We start from the raw sequence: 21,972 nt of genomic DNA, 5'->3' as shown, positions 1-21,972 counted from the left end.
GGTACTTTGACTAGAAAATATCCCCCCCACTTCCAACATGAAGAGCTACCTACTCCTAATTAAATTTCATGGTTAAGTGTAATCACTCTGGAGGCTTAGCAGGCCTTAAATACTTGGCCTAATAGGCTTAGATGGTAACCAAAGTCATCAGTTTTCATCAAACAGCTAAATCTCGGTCAAACAGGTGTCTCTGAAATCCAATTTGCTTCATTGGTATAATTATTAACTGTTTTAGACCCCCTACTGAGAGTCTAACTGTGTTTCTCTTGGCCTCTTTTCAACATAAATGTTTTCACAAAGCTTTTAAAAATTCTAAATAATTTAAATTTACATAATACAGTAACTCTCTGAAGAATTTGAATAAATATGAGAAAGAAAGAGACATTTAATTTCCTATTTTTGAATTTGAATATGCAAACTATTTTATCAAATTTGTTGTTGTTTCTAATGTAAATATCTTAGTAGACTTTAAATAAGACAAAATTAACTTACAAGTAGCTTTTCGGCAATATAGGAGCTTGATTTAAGGCAATAATTCCTAAATATTGAGCTTCACTGGCAGATTATTTCACTTATAACATGAGAAAAAATATTTTTACATATATGAGTCATAAAAATGTTGAACTTTTCATAATTTTTTTTTGAAAACCAATTTATGGAAGGTAATTAAATTAACCAAACATGTGAGAACATAATCACCCTCCAACCTCTGAGAGTCGTCCAAATTTGAGCACTTTTTGTCAGATCATAGTTTAATACTTCAGCTGAGGTGAAAACAACCCATAACATTAAACATGAGGTTGTCTGAGAGTCCAAACAAAAAGTGAAAATGCCGTCCACAACCTTCAGGAGTCGGAGATAAAACCGTATTTTACCCTTAAATGAAGGTTTTATTTTTTTTACAAAGAGAATAATCAGATCTAAAGCAGGAAAATATTCTTAAACGTTTCCATAATTCTCTTCGGTTTTCTAATGAGACTGAAAACCACAAACCTTTAACAACTACAAAGGGATCCTGGCTGGAGAAAAACATAAAACCAATTAGGGGTAAATAAAGAGAAAGTCTGAGCGATCTTTTATAGAAATCCAGTTAATTTGTTTCACTTAGCTGAGAGATGAAGGCATGTTTGAAGTTTCCCAGACAGAAATCCCTCGGAGTAACGCTGCTTTCTGTGAGTTTGGGGTCATTATTTTTTCTTTTCCACCTGTGATCCAACGGCAAAACGATCTAAAAATAACCCGCCGTGTTCGTTTGCGACCCACAGTTTAATCAAACGAGGGATCAGAACACCGGTCCTGCTGGGCAGCGCCGTAATGGCAGCTCACACACACACACACACACACACACACACGCACACACACACACGCTTAATGGTGGGATAATCTGCAGAGAAGAGACGAGAGTCCACCATCAATCAAAACCAGCTGCAGAAATCTGAATGTTCTGATGACTGCCAGTCAGATTGGCAGCAGGCAGCACCTGAATCGACCTACAGTTTGAATCTAAAAGCCAGAAAACGAGAAATTGATCCCAAAATCAGTTTTTAAAACACTTTACATCCATTTGTATCTCGTTTTCTGTCTAATTTTTCACTTTTTTGGCAGTTCGATTGCTTATGTGAACGCCAAGTGGGCCAGAGACCGCTCCAAAAGCAGGAAGTGGACTACAGCACAGGGCATTCTGGGTAAATACAACCAAAACAAACGTGCTGGTCCAGCGTCAGTGGGAGAAATGTCTCATGGCCTTTTGCTAAAGACAAAAGAGAAATCCTACAACCGCTAAAATATGACGCTACTCCATCTGTTTACATTTTGTGAAGGAAGAAGTTGACCTCAGTTTCTTCTTCAGAGGCTTTTGTGCCGTTTCCATTAGTGTTTCTTAGAGCAGCGCCCCCACAGCTGAGGAGGGGAACAAGATTTTCAATTAGTTTGGACTGCTTTGAATATTCTTTATTAAAAAGTAAAATTTTTTGAAATTATTTTCTATTGAAAATGTCAGATTCCACTGAACAATCATTAATTAATAAAAAAGTGTTAATTTCTTTTGTGTACAAAAGTTTGGTAACTTCTTTCAGCAGCCACTGTACAACAGTGAAGCCAGCCGACCAAATGTGCTGGAGCTCAGCTTGGGTTGCTAGGAGACAAGCGGAGTTCCACTGGGGTTGCTAGGTAACGGCGCAGTGCCTGCTGATTTGTGACTTAACAATCAGGAGGTTTTTGAAACGGCTCATTTTCCAGACACCAAAAAACTTTAACTTATTGCCAAAAGAACCTGTGGGTGTTTTGGAACTGATTTTAGAAGCTGTAAAGACCCAAACTGAAGTCCAAAAATGTGTAAAATGTTAATTTTGCACAATAATATAAAATAATTTTATGAAGCTAAGCTAGATAAGCTAATTTGTTTGGTGCTTTTGTGTCTCTAAAGTTTTGTTTAGTTGAAACAAAAGCAAAAATGGCTCTCTGGGTTGAAAAGTTTGCTGACCCTTAGTATAGAAGGCCTCAGAAAAACATCTGGCAGGCTGGATTTGACCCCTGGACCTTGAGTTTGGAAACCAAAAACTTAACCAATTGTATAAAATATGATACATTTTCTGTATTTTAATCTTAATCACAGAACTAGCTTCTCCAAAGTGTGAGGGAGTTGTTTAAAACGCGTAGTGTCATAAATAAGATGATTTTTGGCCGGCTGCAGCTGCTTTCGCGTTATTTTATGCCTCATCTGGGAGACGTGGGCTGACACGCCGCTGATGGATGGCGGCTCACGCCTCAGCCAGGTGCCAAGGTCTCTGGCGTCTCAGATGAGTCTGGCTCTCCTGAGCGGAGGATCCGCATCGGTCGTGGATCATCGCTGCGCTGACATGGAGGAGACACGCCAAGAACGGAAAGATGGAGGGAGGAGATGGCCACAACGTCTAGACTACCATAAAACCAGATCAGATAAAAAAGATCTGGGTTTGTTTATCTGTCATGTCTTCAGAGAGAATCGTTTTTATTATCTGAATGTAAAAAAAAAAGCTGTGCTGTATGCTATGGCAGGAAAGCGCCTGGACTCTCATTACAATCATTAGAAGATGCACCTGGTGACCTGAGTACTGCACCAGCAGGGGGCAGCACTCAGACTTTCTCTCACTAACTTAACAGAACTTTTTGTATTTTTACTAGTTCCTGTTTCTAAGTCAACATTGCATGGCTGAAAGTTTATTTCTTATTTTTGGTCAAAGGATGTTTAAAATTGATTAAAGAAAAAAATATCATCTTGAATAAGCTGAGCCGTTGGTACAGAAACAAAGATGGCCGCCAGACCAGAAAGGGGAGGAGAAACTGTCCAAACGGAGTCCGTTCTGAGGTGAAAAATGCAATTCATGCGGTTTTGTTTTTAATATAAACACTCGACAGGCCTCACCTTAATAACTCTTTTTTATTATCAGTTAATCATTAGAAATTAAACGTAATTTGATCAATAAATCCCTGGTTAATATATTATGCCTTTATGCCGTTCAGGATAGTCTCTGTTTAATCTACATAACTGCTTTGGTGACGTTTTTTCTGCCTGATTTTTGGTACTTTCCCCAGTTTTCTCTTCTTCAATATCCATTTTCCAGATCCTTTAGCAATCGATGCACCAGAATCAACCTGACCGCAAAAATGTGACTATACTGACATGGTTGTGTGAGGCTAACAAAAACCCTTAATAAAAGCAAAACCGTCACTGAAATGTTTCATCTGACCTCTGAACGGCCTGAAATGCTAAGCGTAATTGCAGGATCGATACGTTGAAAACAAAGAGTGAATTTGCAGAAACAGAGTCTGTGGGAGTTAAAGGAGCATTTTATCAATAATAATCCAAAGCGACAGCAGCACTTTGCATGTCGTCCCTTCAGATTTGATGGCTTATCGACTTGTTTTTGTGCATTCAACAGATTGGCAAGTGTTGCATTTCCTCCTTCAACTCTCATCTGAAGCAGCAACAACGTTATCGGTTTTCATGTTAAGGTCACAGGATGAAAACAGACCGTTATCACGGTTTTCCCTTCAAAATAAACACATTGATATTCAATTAGCTATAAAATAACAGGATTGAAATCGTTGAACAGGTTCTGCACATCAAATCTGTTACTTTTGGGAAACAAAATCCAGCATTCAGCTCATTTACTGAGAGTTTCAACACATTTTTATATTGTTTCTGCATTTTTATGACAATCTGAACAATTAAGTAAAATAAAAGTCTGCACATTTTATCTGCTTGAACCTTGAATTATGAAAAAAATGTGATTCTCATTTGCGATTAATCGATTAACAAATTATTTAAATAATCTTGTTAATTGATTATCACACATTGAAATGCAGTAAACGACAAGAGAAGAAGAACCTCTTCCAGGGCTGGAAGGATTAATCAGATTAATCGTGATTAATGGATTATCAACTAATCATCATCAACTAATTTAGTTAGTGATTAATTGTTAACTGGAGTACACACACAAAAAAGGGCCATTTACTGAAAATGAAAACATATTCAGAGCAGAAGTTAAGCAAAAAATTGCACAATATATATATATATATACATTATAGAATTAAAATTAAAAATAACACATTTGTCTGTAAATATGTTTTAGCCAAAACTCTTTAAGTGGCAGTTTTAGCTTCACCTGGTTCTGATTTACTATAGGCAATAAAATGTTTATTTTATTTATAAATGTTAATATTTTTAATTTGTATATTTTAATATATATCTAATATTGCATAAAAGAGGTTTAGGTGGTTCAATAAAATAGTGTTATTTTTTATCCGATTAATCGTCAGAATAATCGCTACATTAATCGTTAATTTTAGTTCTACAACAGATTAGTGCTTTATTGTCGATGTGAATTTGGATATTTACCATCAAAAGCCCTGCAATTAACCTAAAAATATTATTCTTGCAACTTCCTTTAAACTCTAGATTTAAAAAAACCTAACATCTGTGTTATTCTTTTGCTCAGACATCAACACAAAGTACATAATGAACAGTCTCTGACGTGTCAGATGCTTTGTGAGCTGGAGATGCAGCGCCTATCTGTGCCAAATGAGCTCAACTGTTGCCCAAAAGCCATTAAAAACCCATCAGTGAGCCGCAGTGCTGGATGTTGGCGGCACAAAAACGCGCTGCAGCATCTCGGTGTCCCCATTTAAGGCTGAAAAGAGCCGCAGCGTCCAGCTCAAGTGAAATTAAAAGCCTCATCAGAGGTTAGATTTGTCCTTTTCATCATGTAAAGAGGTGTTAAAACAAAGTGCAGAGATTTTAGATTTCTACTGGAGAAACTAGCGTGGGAAAAATTTAGATATATATTAGGACATTTCTTCGTCTTTTCAAGCTTAATTTAACACATTTGCTGGTCAGTTTCACCAAATCAAAATGTTCTGTAAGTACAGTAACCTCAGATTATTAGACATGTTTGAATTAACAACATTCTTAAATTTTATTTGTAATAAATACTCAGTTTAGGGCTGCAACTAACAATTCTAGTGATCGATTATTCTGACGATTAATCAATTAATCAGATAAAATTTTTTGTAGATTTTTCATTTAACCACTTAAGTCTTTTTATACAATATTCAAATTAAAGATGCAAATACAGTTAATTTTTTAAATACAATAAACATTTTATTGCCTAAAATGCAACAGCAGGTGAAGCTAAAACTGCCACTTCAGTAGATTTGAATGAAACATATTTAGAGACAAAGTTTTTTTTACATCTTAAATGAAAAAAATATGTATATTGTACAATTACTTCTCTTTTTGAGTTTGTTTTTTGATTAGTTGACAATTATTTAAAGGATCACGATTAATCTGTAAAATAGAAATTAAATAAATAATTCCAAAACAATTTAACGAGCCAGAAGCATTTTAATAAATCACTTTAATCAAAAAAGATTATTTTTATTTCACAAGTTAAATTCAAAAAGTTGAACTTCACATCGTTTAGTTACAAACAGGGACATTTTAAGCATTTATTACGGTAATTTTGATGTTACAGCGAATGGAAACCCAAACATTCAGTACATCAGATCATCTGAATATTTTCAGGCTTCATGGAGATGTTGATTTTACTTTCAAAGCTGCTGTTATTCCCATTGGTGTTTTTTTTCCTCCACTAAATTTACCACTAATATATTTGGGAACATCCAGCTTCATTTGCAATGAGCGTTTTGTAACTTAGCTTCTTCTCTTTTCTTTCTTTTTTTTTTTTTAGCAAAAGTGCAAGCTCAATAAAAGTTGCAGACTTTTCTATAAAGCTGGATCAGAACCAGGAAATGGATTTATTCAGATGAACCGTTACAAGGAAGTGGCCAAATATCCAAAAGCTTAACGTAATGCTAATATTTGGATTAATTTAGCCAAATACTAACATCTCTACCAGGAAGTGAGTCGGGCATCTCTAAATAAATAACAAAACATAGAAAAATGTGCAAATTTATCCCTTTGCAGTTGTTATTCACATTTTATTAAAAAATGTCACATTGAAAATTATTTACAACCTTCTCAATAATCATTGAAAATATATTTATTAGCTTTGCATTGATCACACCATGCTTCGAATGGCTTAGCAGCTTTTTGCAGGTCGAACCTGGGATTTTAATGCTTCATCTTTGAGGTTAGAAGGCCTCTTTACCATCACCCTAATCTACAATCTTCCACCACAGATTAAAGTGAAGATTTGATTCTTTAACCTTCATCAAATCCAGCCCTAAAAAGTCAAAAGTAGTGCTGAATTGATGTAAACTTATTACATTATATCTGGATTCTTCATTAACTCATTAGTTTATTTCACTTTTTTTTTAAATTTAAATATATCTTTTGATCCTCCAAATCTTTTTTTTTTTTTACTGATACAGGAAAAAGTGAAAACTATGGCCAAGTATTACAGCAATTATACATAGACAAAGATTTTCTGATAAAACCCTTGGAAATTTTGAGATTAATTTCATGTTTATAAGAGAAGAAAAATCAGCAAGTAAAAAAAATTAAAAATGAAAACAAAAGTTAAAATGGGAAGATGCTTCGTGCCTTTTGGAAATAATTTTTTTTTCTTGTAAATATCTGAAATAAATGTGAAAATGTCTGAGTAGCTTGGTTAAAATTTACTGTTTTGTGGACAATTTACTATATTTTTCTGTAACTCCAAGATTTTGAGATTGTTTTTGTGATTTTTTTGCGATAATTTCCTGTAACTCTCATGGAGTACGGAGGGATGGCGCTTTGTTGCGATCTTTGCGTTTATATATGACGGTTGATGTGACCGTTTATGTTTTTGTTAATTTGACATCAATTAAAGCTGAGGTAGTAGAGTAGCAGAACAAAGAAATACTGCCACCTACAGGTGGGAGTTTGTATAATTTTAACCTGATAATTTTGACAATTTCTCTGTAAAATTTGCAATAAAATCACAATCACAAAAATGCAGGGATTTGTTGGTTTTTGCGAGAAATTCTGTGAAAAACCTCAACATGTACGATGGCCATAACACTTTGTTGTAGGAAAAAATAATTTTTTTTCTCCATCTAACCTTCAAAAATATTTTCTATCCAAGTTTCTTCCAGGTCAGAGTTGATTGCGAGTCCATCTCAGGTCCAGACAGTTTAATAACCCCTTCATGTCATATAAAGTCAATTTCCAAGTAACAGACAAACAAAAACATCCATGAAACCTGAATAAATAAACATAAATTAACCCAGAAAAAAATAAGCTACATTCATTGAAGAACCTGGATCATTAAGAATGTCAGCTTGAGTCATTCATTTATTAAACATCTCCATTATTTACCCACAGAAGTGATAAATCAACACTAAATGTACGAGTCAGACATTAAATAGCACTAATGAGTGATTTCCACCTCATAATATCCCAAAATTAGAAAATATACAATCATTAATCGATAACTGAGTCGTAACAAAGTGTTCTGGTGAGTCTGATCCGCGTTCAGCTCAGATATGAAACCTTTTCCTTAGGAAAAATAAAGGAGGCCGAAACCTGGACCTTGCGGGACTCCGGGTTTCATTTGGGCGGAGAAGGCCATATGGGCAGAGGGTGAGCCTCGGTGTTGAAGACGTACTTGTCTAGACTGAGCAGCTCCTCGTCGTCGGAGAACAGCAGGTAGAGGTACTTCAGCGTCTCGCCCAGGAAGAAGCTCTCCATCTTGTCCCGAGGGCCGGGGTTAGCGGGGTCACGGACGTTGTTGATGGACGTGTAGCCGCCGCCAGGGACCTGCGATTGGAGAAGACGTGTGGTCAGGTGGTTAATGCTTCCATTGGGAAGCTGAAAAATCAATTTTGATACATGCTGAGCTTTCCCCAAGCTGCCAGAAGTCGAACATGAGACATAATTACATTTTCACCAGCTGAGGAAATGTCAGAAAGGTCAAGAAACAGAGCAGCTTTGGTCAAAAATCCTTCAATGTCGGTTCAAATTCATTTCTTTAAAGGTGAACTATCCCACTTCCTACGACAGGTTAGCTGTTTTCATTACATTTTGAACACAAAATAATTTTTAGATAATTAGATTTGAGCTGTTTTAGGGCTGCAAACAGATGTGTAATTACACAACCGCACATCTTTGAAAAGCATTAGTAGAGTCTCCTGAACAACAAACAAGAATGCAGCAAGTGGTTTCTGGATGGGAAGTAAACAATAAAACATTTGTCTTTTCCAGCAGCCATTGTACAGCGCATACAGAAAACCAACTCCAATAGGGTTGGTAGGTAACGGGCAGAATTCTGCTGGGGTTGCTAAGTAACGGGCAGAATTCTGCTGGGGTTGCTAAGTAACGGGGGGAATTCTGCTGTTGTTGCTAGGTAACAAGGCACTCCCTGATTATTTGTGACGTTACATTTCGGAGGTTTAAAAACTTCGCGTTTTCCAGACATCAAAAAACTTTTAACTTAATGGCTAAAACCAGCTGAGTGTTTTCTTTATTTAAGCATTGGGACTGTTTTTAGAAGCAGTGAGTGAGATAACATAAAAATGTGAATTTTGCATAATAGTTCCTCTTCAAGTTCTGGCTCTACAATAGCTTACAAATCTCTTCTTGACAAAAAAAAGACTATTAAGTTATCAAGTAATACATAACAGTAGAAGTTTTTATTAGAAATATACTTTTTTGGCCTTCAAGTTTGTTAGACTTGATGATTTTGGCCGACGTGACAAAAAGTTTGGTCACCCCTGGTTTAGCATAATGTTCACATCATCAGCGAATCTGAAATAACAGGAATACATGAGCGGTTGGCTGGTCAGTACCTTGGTGTAGGCGTTGAAGCTCTGCAGGATGTCCCAGCCCCAGTCTCTGTACTTGCCGTCCTTGGTGAACCGGTACATGTAGAACAGGCTCTCCACCGTCTCCGGGCGCAGCAGGTTGTGTCTGTCAGCAGGCTGCAGGATAGCAATCAGTGTTTTTAGTCTGACCTTTAAAAAGCTGACAGGAAGCACGGAAACTGGACACAACATTATTAAAGCCGTTTGTGGAGACAGAAGCAGCAGTGAGGACTGAATGAGAACCAGCAGCAGGTCATTCTTATTATCCAGTGTTTGTCCTTATCTTTAACTTAGCATTTTAGAGAGAATTTCAGCAGCTCTTTAAAACTTTTGGGTGACATGAGTCAGCGCTCGCCCCAGACTGAGTGGGTGGGTCCAGATGAAGGAGTAGAGATGGAACGAAGTGGCAGAGCAGCAGCTGATCGATGGAGCTATAAAGCATTTTTAAACGCTCTCTCCATGCATTGACGTCTCGTTTCTGCTTGGTTTGCCTGACGGACTGCTTGGCTCTCCGATGTCAGCGTTTAAAAAGTCAGATAAAAACATAGAAGGAGAAGAGGAGCTGCCAGCGGTTTCAGTTTCATCAGCCAGATAAACTGAATGCATCTTTTATTAGTGTTTATGATTTGACCAGGATTCACAAATATTTTACATGGAGCCGTCAGAACTTTCAGTAAAACCTGCAAAAATCTGAAAGAGAAAGAAGGACTGATGGATGGATGGATGGATGGATAAACAGATGATGGATAAACAAAGGATGGATGTTTTGTTGGTTGGTTGGACAACAAACAACCAACTATCCGGGTATATGGACGGTTGGTTGGATGGATAAACAGAAGGTTGGTTGGACAAATGGTTGGCTGGTTGGTTGAATGGATGGTTGTTTGGATAAATAGTTGGATAAACAGGTGGATGGATGGATAGTTGGTTGGTTGAATTGTCAGTTGGTTGAATAAATGGATGAATGGATGGATGGATGGATGGATGGATGGATGGATGGATGGATGGATGGATGGATGTCTCTTTGTTTCCTCTGGAGTCGATAATCTGACATCATTCAGGCCGTTTCTGGATTGAAAGCTTCTGTTGATGAAGAGTCCAGTCAGACTTTCATGTTGTTTATCATCATCATCATCATCATGATGGTGTTTAAAAGCTGCTCTCTCTCTAAATCATCCTAAAGGCCTCTGTGATCACTCCGTTGTTTCTCCGGGTCTGAATGAGCTCAGAGAGCGTTTCCTAATTATCTCTGGAGTTAATGGAGAAATATTCAGCGCTGCGAGAAACTCAGAGCTGCTAATGAAAAACCAAATGAGGCCTGAGGAGAGCGGGGTGGCCGCGCTCAAACAAACACAGAGCGGCTGATTAAAAATCAGATTCATCAGACCTGCTGGAGCATCTCAGGCCGGTTCCCACCGATTACACTGCAAAAACACAAAACCTGACCAACAACCTACGGTCCAGTTTCTACTGCAGATATCTAAGCACACGTAAAATAACTTACAAGTTACTTTTCAGCAAGAAATAGCAGCTTGTTTTATGTCAATAAAATAGTTATAAGTAAAATAATTTGCCATAGAATGAAACATTTTTATATATTGTAGGCTTTAATATGAGGAACATTAAAACTTATAAAATACTTGGTAAGACTTTTGCAGTATTTCTTTAAAAAGTCAGATTGTGAGTGAAAATTCGTAATTATAAGTTGTAATATGGGAAAATGTCTTATTTCTTGCCAGATTATTTCACTTATAGCTATTTTAAAATCAATATTAAAGATTTGTTGACTTAAAACAAGCACCTGTACCTTGCTGAAATGTTATTTGTAAGTTAGTTTTGTATAATTTTAAATGTACTAATATATTTGAAGTAGAAAGTAGATAAAAATACTTGGTAGGATTTAGTGTTTTTGTAGTATTTCTCTTTCAGATCGTGTATAAAAACATGCTATGTGTGTATGGTGATTAAAATTACAATGTAATTATTGGAAAAATATCTTGTTCCACTCGCAAATTATTCCACTTATAACTATTTTTAAAATAAATATTACAGAATTGACTTAAAACAAGCTGAAAAGTTACTTCTAGTGATTTTAAGATATTTGAAGTAGAAACTAGATAAAAATACTTGGTAAGATTTAGTATTTTTGCAGTGTTCCTCTTTCAGATTGCTTTAAAAATCCATTATTGTGTATAAAAACATGCTAATAGTGAATCTTGCACATGGATATGAAAATAAAAGCGCCTGAAACTCGGCCGACCTTCACAGAAACGTCCTGGCCTTCGTCGCCCTGCATGTTGAAGTGAGCGATCTCCGGGCTGAGGCCCGTCTCCATCTGCTTGTACATCTGGTGGCAGGTCTCCATCAGCTGCTGGGCCAGGTCCAAGTGGTCCGGCGGCAGGCCGCTGTGCACCCCCAGAGCCAGAGTCCCCGGCAGGAAGCACACCAGGTGGTCCTGCAGGGCGGCGACAAAGAGAGAGACGCTCACTGGAGGAAATAAATTTGTTTAATGCAGAGCTTCCACAAGATCCATGCCATTTTAGGCTGTGTTCAGACTGGAGCTTGAAGTGAACCAAATCTGATTTTTTAATTTTCTTTAATCTGATCTTTTAATGACCGTCTGAACAACGCAGGTTGATTTTGTTCAAATGTGACCCAGGCTGCTCAAGAAGGACAGCGAACAGTAAGGGGCGGAATGGATACCATATCAGGAAATGGAACCATTGCACTCCGGAAATGAAGGGGGCGCCATTTGCTATTTTATTTGTGGTCTCCTGTTTTTATTTTCTTTTGAAATCTGTGATATATCATCACCTTAATGAAGCAGTTTCACTCTCAGCATGTATTTGAACTTCTCTGTTTTATTTATTTCAGCTCAGCTCACAGTTCTAAACAAATTCTGTACGTTTCTGCGTACTTCTAAATCTGCTCCTTATTTGGGTCTTTTTGGGTCTGCTACTGCCCCTAGTGGTGAGGGAGTGGTAACACAACTAACAAATAACAATGGCTTCCAGACCAACAAAAAGGAAATATGTGGTGAATACATATTGATACATGAACAAAATGGCCGCCGTCAGGATCGACCCTGTTTGAGACGGACAAGGAAATATGTCAGACGATGTGGACAAGCTGCCTCTGATCAATAAAGTTCATTACATTAGCTAAGCTAGTTCAGCAGTAAGTACTACAGAAACATCTGATATTTATCTTAGTATTACACTGAGGTAGGTAGAGTACTAAAATAGTTTTAATATATTTATATTGTTTGATAGCTAGGTAGGAATGAGAGGAGAGCTAGCGCTAACCTTGTCGTTTGTTTATTGTTGTCATAGCAACTGCCTACCAAGATGGCTGTCGGTTACAAAGTTAGCGGAAATGTGGCGTCACATGAGAGCTACACCAACTCCCACGACCCTCCATTGGTACCATTTTGGGGTTGAAGCGGTTGTGGGAGAGTTCTCCGATGAAGGTGAGCCGGCCGGGTCCGGTCTGCCTCACCAGGTGCTTCTTCACTCCTTCCACCGCCTGCAGGTAATCCTCCAGCAGCCTGCAGCCAGATTCAGGAGGGTTAAACGCCGTTTGTGCCCTTTATGTTGGAACCCAACATGTTTTATGAGGAACTCTGAATACTGGCAGGTATTTGTGGATTTCACCTACTGGGGTTTTTAACGTTGTGCTTTTAAATATAGATTTAATAACAATTATAAGTTTTGGAAGTTTGTTTTTTCATGGAAAAATGTTGAATTTCCACAACAAAATGACAAAAACGTACCAATAATGTCCTTAGAGCTAATTTTCTGGTCATTAGCTTTGACAAATATCAGATTGAAACAATTTTATTCATCCCTATTCTCAAAAGTTTTATGTTTTTCATTTTGAAACTTTTCCCTTTTATCCCGTCTTTCTTTTTCATTCCTTCCTTGTCTATTTTCTTCTTTTTCCCTTTTGTCTGCCTGCCTTTATTTCCTTGTCTCATTTCCTTTCCCTCTTTCACTGGTTCACATAAAATAATAAAGTCATAATGTTGCATCATTATTGTTCAAGTCGGTACATTTTGGTTCAGGAGATAAAAAACGAGGCATTACTCGTCTTCGGTCTTCCCGCCCTGGATCCACTGCTTCAGCAGGTATTCGTAGTAGCTGTCGGCCCGCGCGCCCAGCGTGAACACGCCTTTATGGGAGAACTGGCCGCTGTTGGTGTTGATGAACATGGGAACCAAGCCGTCGTGTTTCCCTGGCAGCCTGTGGACCAGCCGCATCACCTCATTCACAGCGTCCTGGCAGGAAAACAGGAAGGAACGAAACGAGATTAATGACTGATGCTAAAATAGTTAGCGTCTGAGCTAATCAGAAGGAAGACATCAGATGTTCCTGAACGGCGAATGTAACTTTAAGAGCCTGATTTTATCACATTTTGGTGTAAATATTTATAATACCAGCTGAAATTTCTGAAATTTCTGTGACTTTAAAAAAAGCAGAACCTACATGACCATATATGGAGTGATGATGTATCACATGGAGCAGACATTTGTAAACAGTGCTACTTATTGAAACAACACAGGAAACAAACACCATTCTTAATTGGAAAAAAACCTCAGCATTTAGAGTTAGCATTTTTAGCTTTTAGCATTTAAAATGACATTTCACTATATTAACAGCATTCAACGATTAATCGATTATTCTAGTGATTAATCAGACTAATTGGCACGCTCTACAAATTTTTTCATTTAAGCCCTTTTAATGCAACATTAGACAACATTAAAAGATGCAAATAATTAAATTTTTTAAAGAAAATTAACATTTTATTGCCTAAAATGCACTAAGAGCGTTTCTTTACTGAACACTATCATTTATAGCAAAGGATGCATCTGCAGGTAAAAATACTAACAGCGACTTGAAAATTAATTTTTAAGACAATTAAATCTGAACTTAGAAGTATTTTTCTAGCTGCAGATGCATCTTTTGCTACAAAAGGTCAAGAGTTGACTAAAAGAATTCTGATACTGTATTTTATGAAACATTTGAATAAATGTTTTATTCAATTATTAGACAAATAAAGACATCTTTTATTTGTCTTTTATAAACAAATAACGTTTATTTGCATCTTTTATTATATCTCTAATATTGTTTAAAAAGACTTAAATGAAAAATCTGCCAAATATGCCAATTTAAAAAAATCCGATTAATCGATTAAACATCAGAATAATCGATTAATCGATAACTAAAACAATCGTTAGTTGTCACCCTAATGTGTAGAATGTGCTTGGATTGATTTTGTTGGCGGAAGCTGCAACAGAGGGTCCCTGTGGTACCAGTTTGTGGTCCAGACCTGGTACTGGGGGTCCTGGGTGAGGTGGCTCAGCTCCCTGAACTCCAGCTGAACGCTGGTGACCTCGGCGACCGTGCTGTCTGACGTCCACCGCGGCGGGTGCGCCGTCCCCTTCCCAATGTTGACATCTGAAAATGGGATCTTTGATGGCGTCTTGAATGCCGGCATCAGTCGGGACCCCAGATCTTTCTTTAAGGGACAGAAAATAATCTAATTAAAAACTGAAGATGTTTTTCTTGATGTTGAAATAAAGTTTTTTCTTACAGCTTTATCTAAGAAGAGCTGGTCTCCTGTCAGGTGGTAGCAGCTCAGCAGTCCGCCCAGAATCCGAATAGTCGTCTCAAAGAGATTCACGTCCACGTTCTTGTCAAACGAAAGCTCTTTCTCCACCCAGCTTCTAGCTTCAGCAAATTCTGCATCAACAGACCCGTTGCATGTTATTGTTTACATCCGGAAATTTCACACATGCGAACAACGCTGGAGGGAAAAAAGGTGATTCTTTTACATCCCATCCATGTAGAACAACTCTGTTTAAACAAATTAAACCTGGACATGTAGCTGTTACTAATTTAGTGCAAAGCAAAAAACAATGCAGAAAAACCGTTGAAGATCTCAACCACTCATGTTCTTCTGTTTTGCTCTCTGTGTCTGACCTACCTCCATCTTCCTCGCTATTTATTTAATTAAAACTTTTTTCCGACCTTGTTACCTAGTTTTTGTAGAGTAACAAAGCACTGCATCCCTTTTTCTTTAATATATCAGGGGTACATTTAAGATTTATAAAGCTAGCAGCTTTTGCCATCCAGCAGGGAGATGTGTGACCTGACCATAGAGATTAATTACTTGCTCAAAATTGTAAATGTTAAGGATGTAAATGTTGACCAATAAGTTTAAAACCTTCTGTGTGGAACAAAAAGTGAAATAAATCACCTTCTTTTAGGCCCATAATCCACATGGTGTCCAGGGAGTCGATGAGCGTCAGGCCCAAACCGAACCATTCGCTGAATGACTTGGAGATGGGTTTGAGCTCATCGTGACCCCAGGCGAATTCCCGGTAGGCTTTCCAAGCGTGCCTGAAGGCATCACGGACGGCCTCCAGACGCTCCGCCGCTCCGGGGGAAACTGGATTTAAAAACAAAGACGATTCATTTAGGTCTACAGCTCCTCTTGAAATGCACCGAGTTAAAGAAAATCTTCAAAAATTTTGAAAACCCACAAACAATGTTACAAAATATATAAACAAAAAAACCAGAATGCAGCTGTAAGAGCAGAAACATGTAGATGGTTTTAAAAACCACCCAATCGTGAAAATAATCAATTAATCACCACAAGAAACAATTAATCGTCAGAATGCAACTTGATTGGTCAAAATAATCAATTGTCGGAATTATTTATTAATTGTCAGGAAAACTGATTAATCATGAGTTATATGATAGATCAATCATCAGACTAATCAATTATTCATCAGGATAATCAGTTAATGGTTGTGATAATCAATTAATCATCAAACTAATTAATTGTCTGTTCAATTGTTTAGTGGTCAGAATGACCAATTAATTGTTAGAATAATAAATTAATTATCAGACTAATCAACTAATTGTCAAAATAATCGATTAATCATCAGAATTATTGAATAATCATGAGATAAATCAATTAATCACTAGTCTATTTGCTTAGAGGTCAAAATAATCGATTAACCGACAGAACGATTGATTAATGGTCAGAATAATCGACTGATCATCAAACTAATTAATCTTCAGGATAATTGTTTAGTGGTCACAATGACTGACTAATCGTCATAATGATCCATTAATCATGAGAATAATCAACCAATTATTAGACTAATCAATTAATCTTCAGTATAATTTACTTCTAAAATAATTGGATGTTGCAGCCCTAAATAAATCTAACAATAATAAATTCAGTTATGAACAGTTAAAAACATAAATACGTTTCCCTCTTTCCCTTCAAGCTTTTCTTTTTGGACCAACGAACTGGAAACATCTGAACTCATCACTTCCTGTTCATTACAAACAATCAGAGGTGAGAAGAAGCAAATGAAGGTGGACCTTGCTGATGGACGGAGGCCGCAGGTTCGGCCGGCGCTTGAGGCTCCACAGCTTCTTTCTGATTGGACGGAGGCTCTGTGGCCGGCTCAGCTTCGATCACCGCTCCTCTCCAGCTGCACGGCGACAACAGCAACATCTAAACACGCCTTTTAAACATTTCCTTTCCTAAAACAATTCACATTACCTTATCATTTTCTTCTCCTCCTCCTCCTTTTCCTCGCCAGCTTCTTCCCGAACCACTTCCTGGTTCTGCTTTGCGTCGTCGCTCACCGTGTCCAAAGCATTTCCATCTTTTCGGGTGTTTGGTGGAGCTCTTTTGTTGGAAAATGGCTTCCTCTGTCGGTAAAAACACAGAAACAGATTAAAAAAGGAACATAAAACACACTTACTTGTATAAATGCAATAATATCCCTAATTTATTTAGAGCTTCTTGTTTCAGAAACATTTCTGTTTTATTCTCAGATTATGTTGATGCATCTTCTTGCAGTTCTGAACAATCCCATCATGACTCACCAGTCTCCCATATCCTACACATTTCCACAGTAACCAGCAGCTATTTAAATCCTGCATCCTGAGTCATATTAACCGTTTCATGGAGCTGCTGCTGTCACTGTAAATAAAAGGCATTGCTTATGTGATAAGATCATTTAATTTTGATTTTCCAAAACACACAGCTGGAGTTTTTAATCTCTTTGCTGCTTCTGTGTTTGTCTAACAATGACACATTGTTTTTAAATCTTTAATGCAAAATGTTTATATTTTTTGGACAGTTTTGACCAAATTAATGATCTAAGTGTTGTTCTTTCAGTAAATGCCCGTCTTTTGAGTATAATAAATTAGTTGAAAATTATTTTAATAACTGATTTATCACAACTGTCAATTAAACATTAATTTTCTCATTTAAAAAGGGTTTGAATTATTTGTTTATTTGCATCTTTTAATGTTTTTCTGTTATGGTATAAAAATGGCTTAAGTGGTTAAATGAATGTGACATTTTTCTTTATACAAGCAATTGAAAAAATAATAAACTAATCACGAAAATAATTGATTAATCAGAATGATCGATTGTCAGAATCTTCTATTAATTGTCAGAATAATCAATTAATCACCAAAATAATCATCAGAATTATTGATTACTAGTCAGAATGCCACTTGATTAGTCTGATCAATTGTCAAATTAATCACTTAATCATCAGGATAATCTATTAATGGTCAGAATAACTGATTAATTGTGAGAATAACCAATTAGTCACCAGAATGATCAATTAATCATTAGAATAATAGATTAATTGTCATAATAATTGATTCAATTAATCGTCATAATGTTCAGCTGGTCGTCATAATGTTACCTGATTGTCTGATCAATCATCAGACTAATCAATTAATCAGAATAATTTATTAATAATCATATAACTGATTAACTGTAAGATCAGTAATCACCTGAGTGATCAATTAATCGTCAGACTGATCAATTAATCGTCAGGATAATCAATTAATCTTCATAATAATTGATTTATAAGATAATTGGAAGTTGCATTAATAAATAAATCTGATAAAATATGCAGTCATGACCTTTTAAAAACAACAACATGAATATTCACTCAGCTCTTGTTTGAGAAATAAAAATCCCACCTTGGTGGGCGGCCTAGCCAAAGCAGGGATGTTTGGTCCTCTGGGCTCCATCAGGTCTTGTGGCCCTTCAGCTGGCTCCGCATGGGGCCCGGCTACCGGACCTCTGCCTTCAACCGGCCTCAGAACCGGCTTCAGACCCGGGGGAACCAGACCTCTGTCACTCAGCTCCAGCCAGTCCTCCTTATCGGACAGCCCTGCAGAATTTACCCCAGTTAGCAGAAATTCATCATCAGAAACACCAAATGTTCCACTGAACTCTCATTAAGACGAGCGCCTGGCTTCACCTCTCACCTCTCCATTGCTCCGCGACGCTGGAGAAGGAGAGCAGTGTGAACACGAGCAGCAGAGCCAGCAGGAAGAGGACGAGGCTCCGCTGCAGCCGAGAAAGCTGCTTCCACTTCTGAGAAAACAAAAACGGACAAATTAAATGAAACTTGACTTACAACAATAACTCAGACATCACCTTCGTTTCATCTAAAAACAACAACAAAGTACAATCTCTCTTCATCTAATGTTTTATTTCTCAAACTTTCTCAGGCTGAATATCACTTACCCAAACACTCACAGACCACCTGGCTTAAAACTGACCCCACAATAACAACACCTTAATATAAACAGCCTGAAATTTAAATATTCACTGTCTTTGTTCCTCCTAATATAAAAGGTGGTGCTGTTTTTTTAAATGTGACTGATCACATTAAACCATAAACAAGTTTATTTTGAGTTATTTACAGTTTCTGAAACTACAGTATGTTTTTTAAGCTTTCGCACATAGAGATAAAAAAACAACTTTGTTTTAGGGCTATTTGTAATTTATAAACTAAATAAAGATAGACCTGAGCTGCAAAAACAAACATTTTCTTCCAACCAGTAGACTGCCCAACATCAATAGTTTTATTTTAGGTGTTAAGATGCAGTTAATCAGCGCGGGGCGCAGCGCTGCTCACCGCCTCGTCGTCATCACATCACATTCAGCCGCAGACAGAGATCTGCACTCATGTATCGTAACAATGTTGAAAAACTAAAGTTCTGCAATCCAGAAACCTTCCACCGGCATCTTCAGGCTTTCTTTTTAGTCTGAGGTTCAGAGGACTACAGAGCAGGGCATTATGGGTAAATACAACCAAAACAAACATGCTAGCCTTGGGCTAGCAGGAGAAATGGCTCATTTCTCAAAATAGAAATCTTTATTTGTTTCTATTTTGTGAAGAAGAAAGAGTTTCTCATGTTGTTTTCTTCAGTGGCTTGTGGTGCAGCGCCCCTCACAGGCGAGGAGGGGAACAGGTTTTTAAATTAGTTTGGTTTGACTAAGTGCAGTGTGAAAGAGAACTGCAGCAGCTGAAAATTTAACAAATGCTGCAACTTTGTTCACAAATAGAAGAAAATCTGCTGGACTATCAGGTTTAAAAACAGCCTGAAGAAACTCACAAATAAAGAGTCTCAGATGACAAACAGGCCAGTCAGGTACGGAGCTGCTGGACCAGTTCGACATGGAGGAAACTGAAACGTTGTGGTTTTAACCCACCAGAGGATGAAACTCTTCACTACAGAGAAACAGGAATAATTCACATGGATAATCTTTTCCTGCGCAAAACCACAAATATCTCAGTGAGCAGCCAAACGTCTGACAGGACAAATTATGAAACGTTTGTTTCCTTCCCGTCAGGGAGATTTTCTGGGTTCTGCTGTTCACACTCGCCCTCTTTTGACTTCCAGATCATTTAGTTTGTTTTCAGTTTGCCCCTCTTTTCATTTTGATTGTTTATGTTTTGCATGTTTTTGACAGGAAATAAATCAAATGTGCAGAAATATGGAGATAAATTTGGATTTTTCCTGGTCTCCGTCCTCACCCTCCAGCAGGACTGTCTCCGGTGTTTGGCGTTGTTGTAGGCGTGACTGTGCGGGTCGCTCAGGGTCAACGCGATGAAGTCCTTCCTGGGAGGCGGGTACATCCTCGGTCTGGATGATGGGGTCAAAGGTCATAGAACCTGGCGACAAGAAACCAAAAGTTAAAACCACAGTAAACCTGTCAGGTAGGACATGGCTCCCAATATCGTCACTGACTTTGGAGACTTCACATTAAATCAAATTAGGTTTTCTACCAACATTTGGACTCTTTCACTTTCCCCAGAATCTTTTTCTCTCAGAATTTATATGTTTCTCTCTCACAATCTTGACATATTTTTCTCATCATTTGGACTTTTCTTCCCCAGAATTTTGACATTTCTCAAAATGTTGACTTTTTCCTCAATATTTAGAGTTTTATTTTATGGAATTTTGACACATTTTTCTCATAATTTAGACTTTTTTCTTAGCGTATGGATTTTTCTCTCAGAATATTGACTTATTTTTCACCATAATTTGGTTTTTTTCTTCCCCAGAATGGTGGCATATTTTCTCTCATAATTTGGACTTTTTCCACCCAAAATTTTGACATTTTTTCCCAGAATTTAAATTTTTTTCCTCCCAAATTTTTTCCTTTTTTCCTCCAAAATGTAGATTTTTCTTTCCTAGAATTTTGACTAAATTTTCCGTAATTTAGATTTTTCTTAACCATAATTTTGGCATATTCATTATATATTCATATTCATTATTTGGGCTTCTTTCACCAGAATTTAGATTTTTCTCCCCCCAGGATTTTTACTGTTTTTTTCCTCATAATTTGGATTCATTCTCCAAAACCTATAAAGCCAATATGATTTGTTTTCTCCTTTAGTGGCTCTAATCTTGTTTCGCACATTTTCAGCTGAACTGAGGTTATAAACTTCTCGTAATGTCAAGATTGCAAACCGCTTTCTATACGATTATACTAAACAATAAAACTTAAAAGCACTATATTCCAAATTGCATTAAAACACTGCAGTAACACACTGCTCAATGACCTAAATCTGGCTAAGGCTAACTAATGAGCTACTTTGTTGTATAATTTAATCAGAATATAACCATTTTACCAGCAGATGACAGAGCAGTCCCCGGTTAAAGCTCCGGTTTTCTCCCCTCTCACCTGTGAGGCAGCTTGGCTCCCTGACAGCGACTCTCCGCTGCTGAAACCCAAACAGCTGTTAGCTTCCAGAGGCTAGCCCGCCTCTTCCAGCGGCTTCCACATGAAAAATAAAACCTTTTCCGGTCCAGAACCGCAGACCAGTAGAAAAAAGGAAACCTGTACGACTTTTACACCCAACAAAAAGCTGCTACATGAGACGCCAAGCAGGTTAAACCGGGGGGAAATTATGCTAAAGTTACAGAATGAACCAGATGCGGAAAGGAACGAACCGGTGACGACGTAGTGTCACGTGACCTGCGTAACGTAAGGACGTTAACCGTTTCAGTACCACGGTTTCGTCACAAACCCCAAAATGTCAATATTAGCTTTTTACGGGATAAAATATAGCTTTGATTCTAATTTTATTATACAATTAAAACAATAGGATTGCTTTAAAAAAAAAAAAAAAATCTATCCCAGCCTGGAAAAGGACGAAAAATTAAAGAGATTTAAAAACAAATACATATATGGCAGCTTATTCCGCAGATTATTCCCCTTTTATCATCTCTACATGACTTAACCTTTTTGGAGTTTAAGGTCAAACATTCTGGTCTTATTTTCAGAAATGTTTGAGCTCAAAAAGTTGAAAATGTGCAAGAAAATAAGTCTGAAATT

At 37.3% G+C, this 21,972-nt stretch overlaps 1 protein-coding gene across 1 annotated transcript; it reads right to left on the bottom strand.

The window, feature by feature from the left end:
* Positions 1 to 5,879: 5,879 nt before the first annotated feature.
* Positions 5,880 to 21,619, bottom strand: man1b1a (mannosidase, alpha, class 1B, member 1a). Its single transcript, XM_028026116.1, has 14 exons — positions 21,319 to 21,619; positions 20,165 to 20,302; positions 18,606 to 18,714; positions 18,315 to 18,508; positions 16,867 to 17,018; positions 16,683 to 16,795; positions 15,544 to 15,735; positions 14,878 to 15,026; positions 14,614 to 14,802; positions 13,371 to 13,561; positions 12,712 to 12,832; positions 11,546 to 11,740; positions 9,271 to 9,402; positions 5,880 to 8,242 (listed from the first exon to the last, which is right to left on the bottom strand). Exons 2-14 carry the CDS (start codon positions 20,264 to 20,266, stop codon positions 8,033 to 8,035), a joined length of 2,049 nt encoding a protein of 682 aa, XP_027881917.1. The 5' UTR covers positions 20,267 to 20,302; positions 21,319 to 21,619; the 3' UTR covers positions 5,880 to 8,032.
* Positions 21,620 to 21,972: the final 353 nt, after the last annotated feature.

The sequence above is a fragment of the Xiphophorus couchianus genome, chromosome 8 (genome assembly GCF_001444195.1).
Source record: "Xiphophorus couchianus chromosome 8, X_couchianus-1.0, whole genome shotgun sequence".
Lineage (NCBI taxonomy): Eukaryota > Metazoa > Chordata > Actinopteri > Cyprinodontiformes > Poeciliidae > Xiphophorus > Xiphophorus couchianus.
This window is presented reverse-complemented; position numbering and strand designations above follow the sequence as displayed.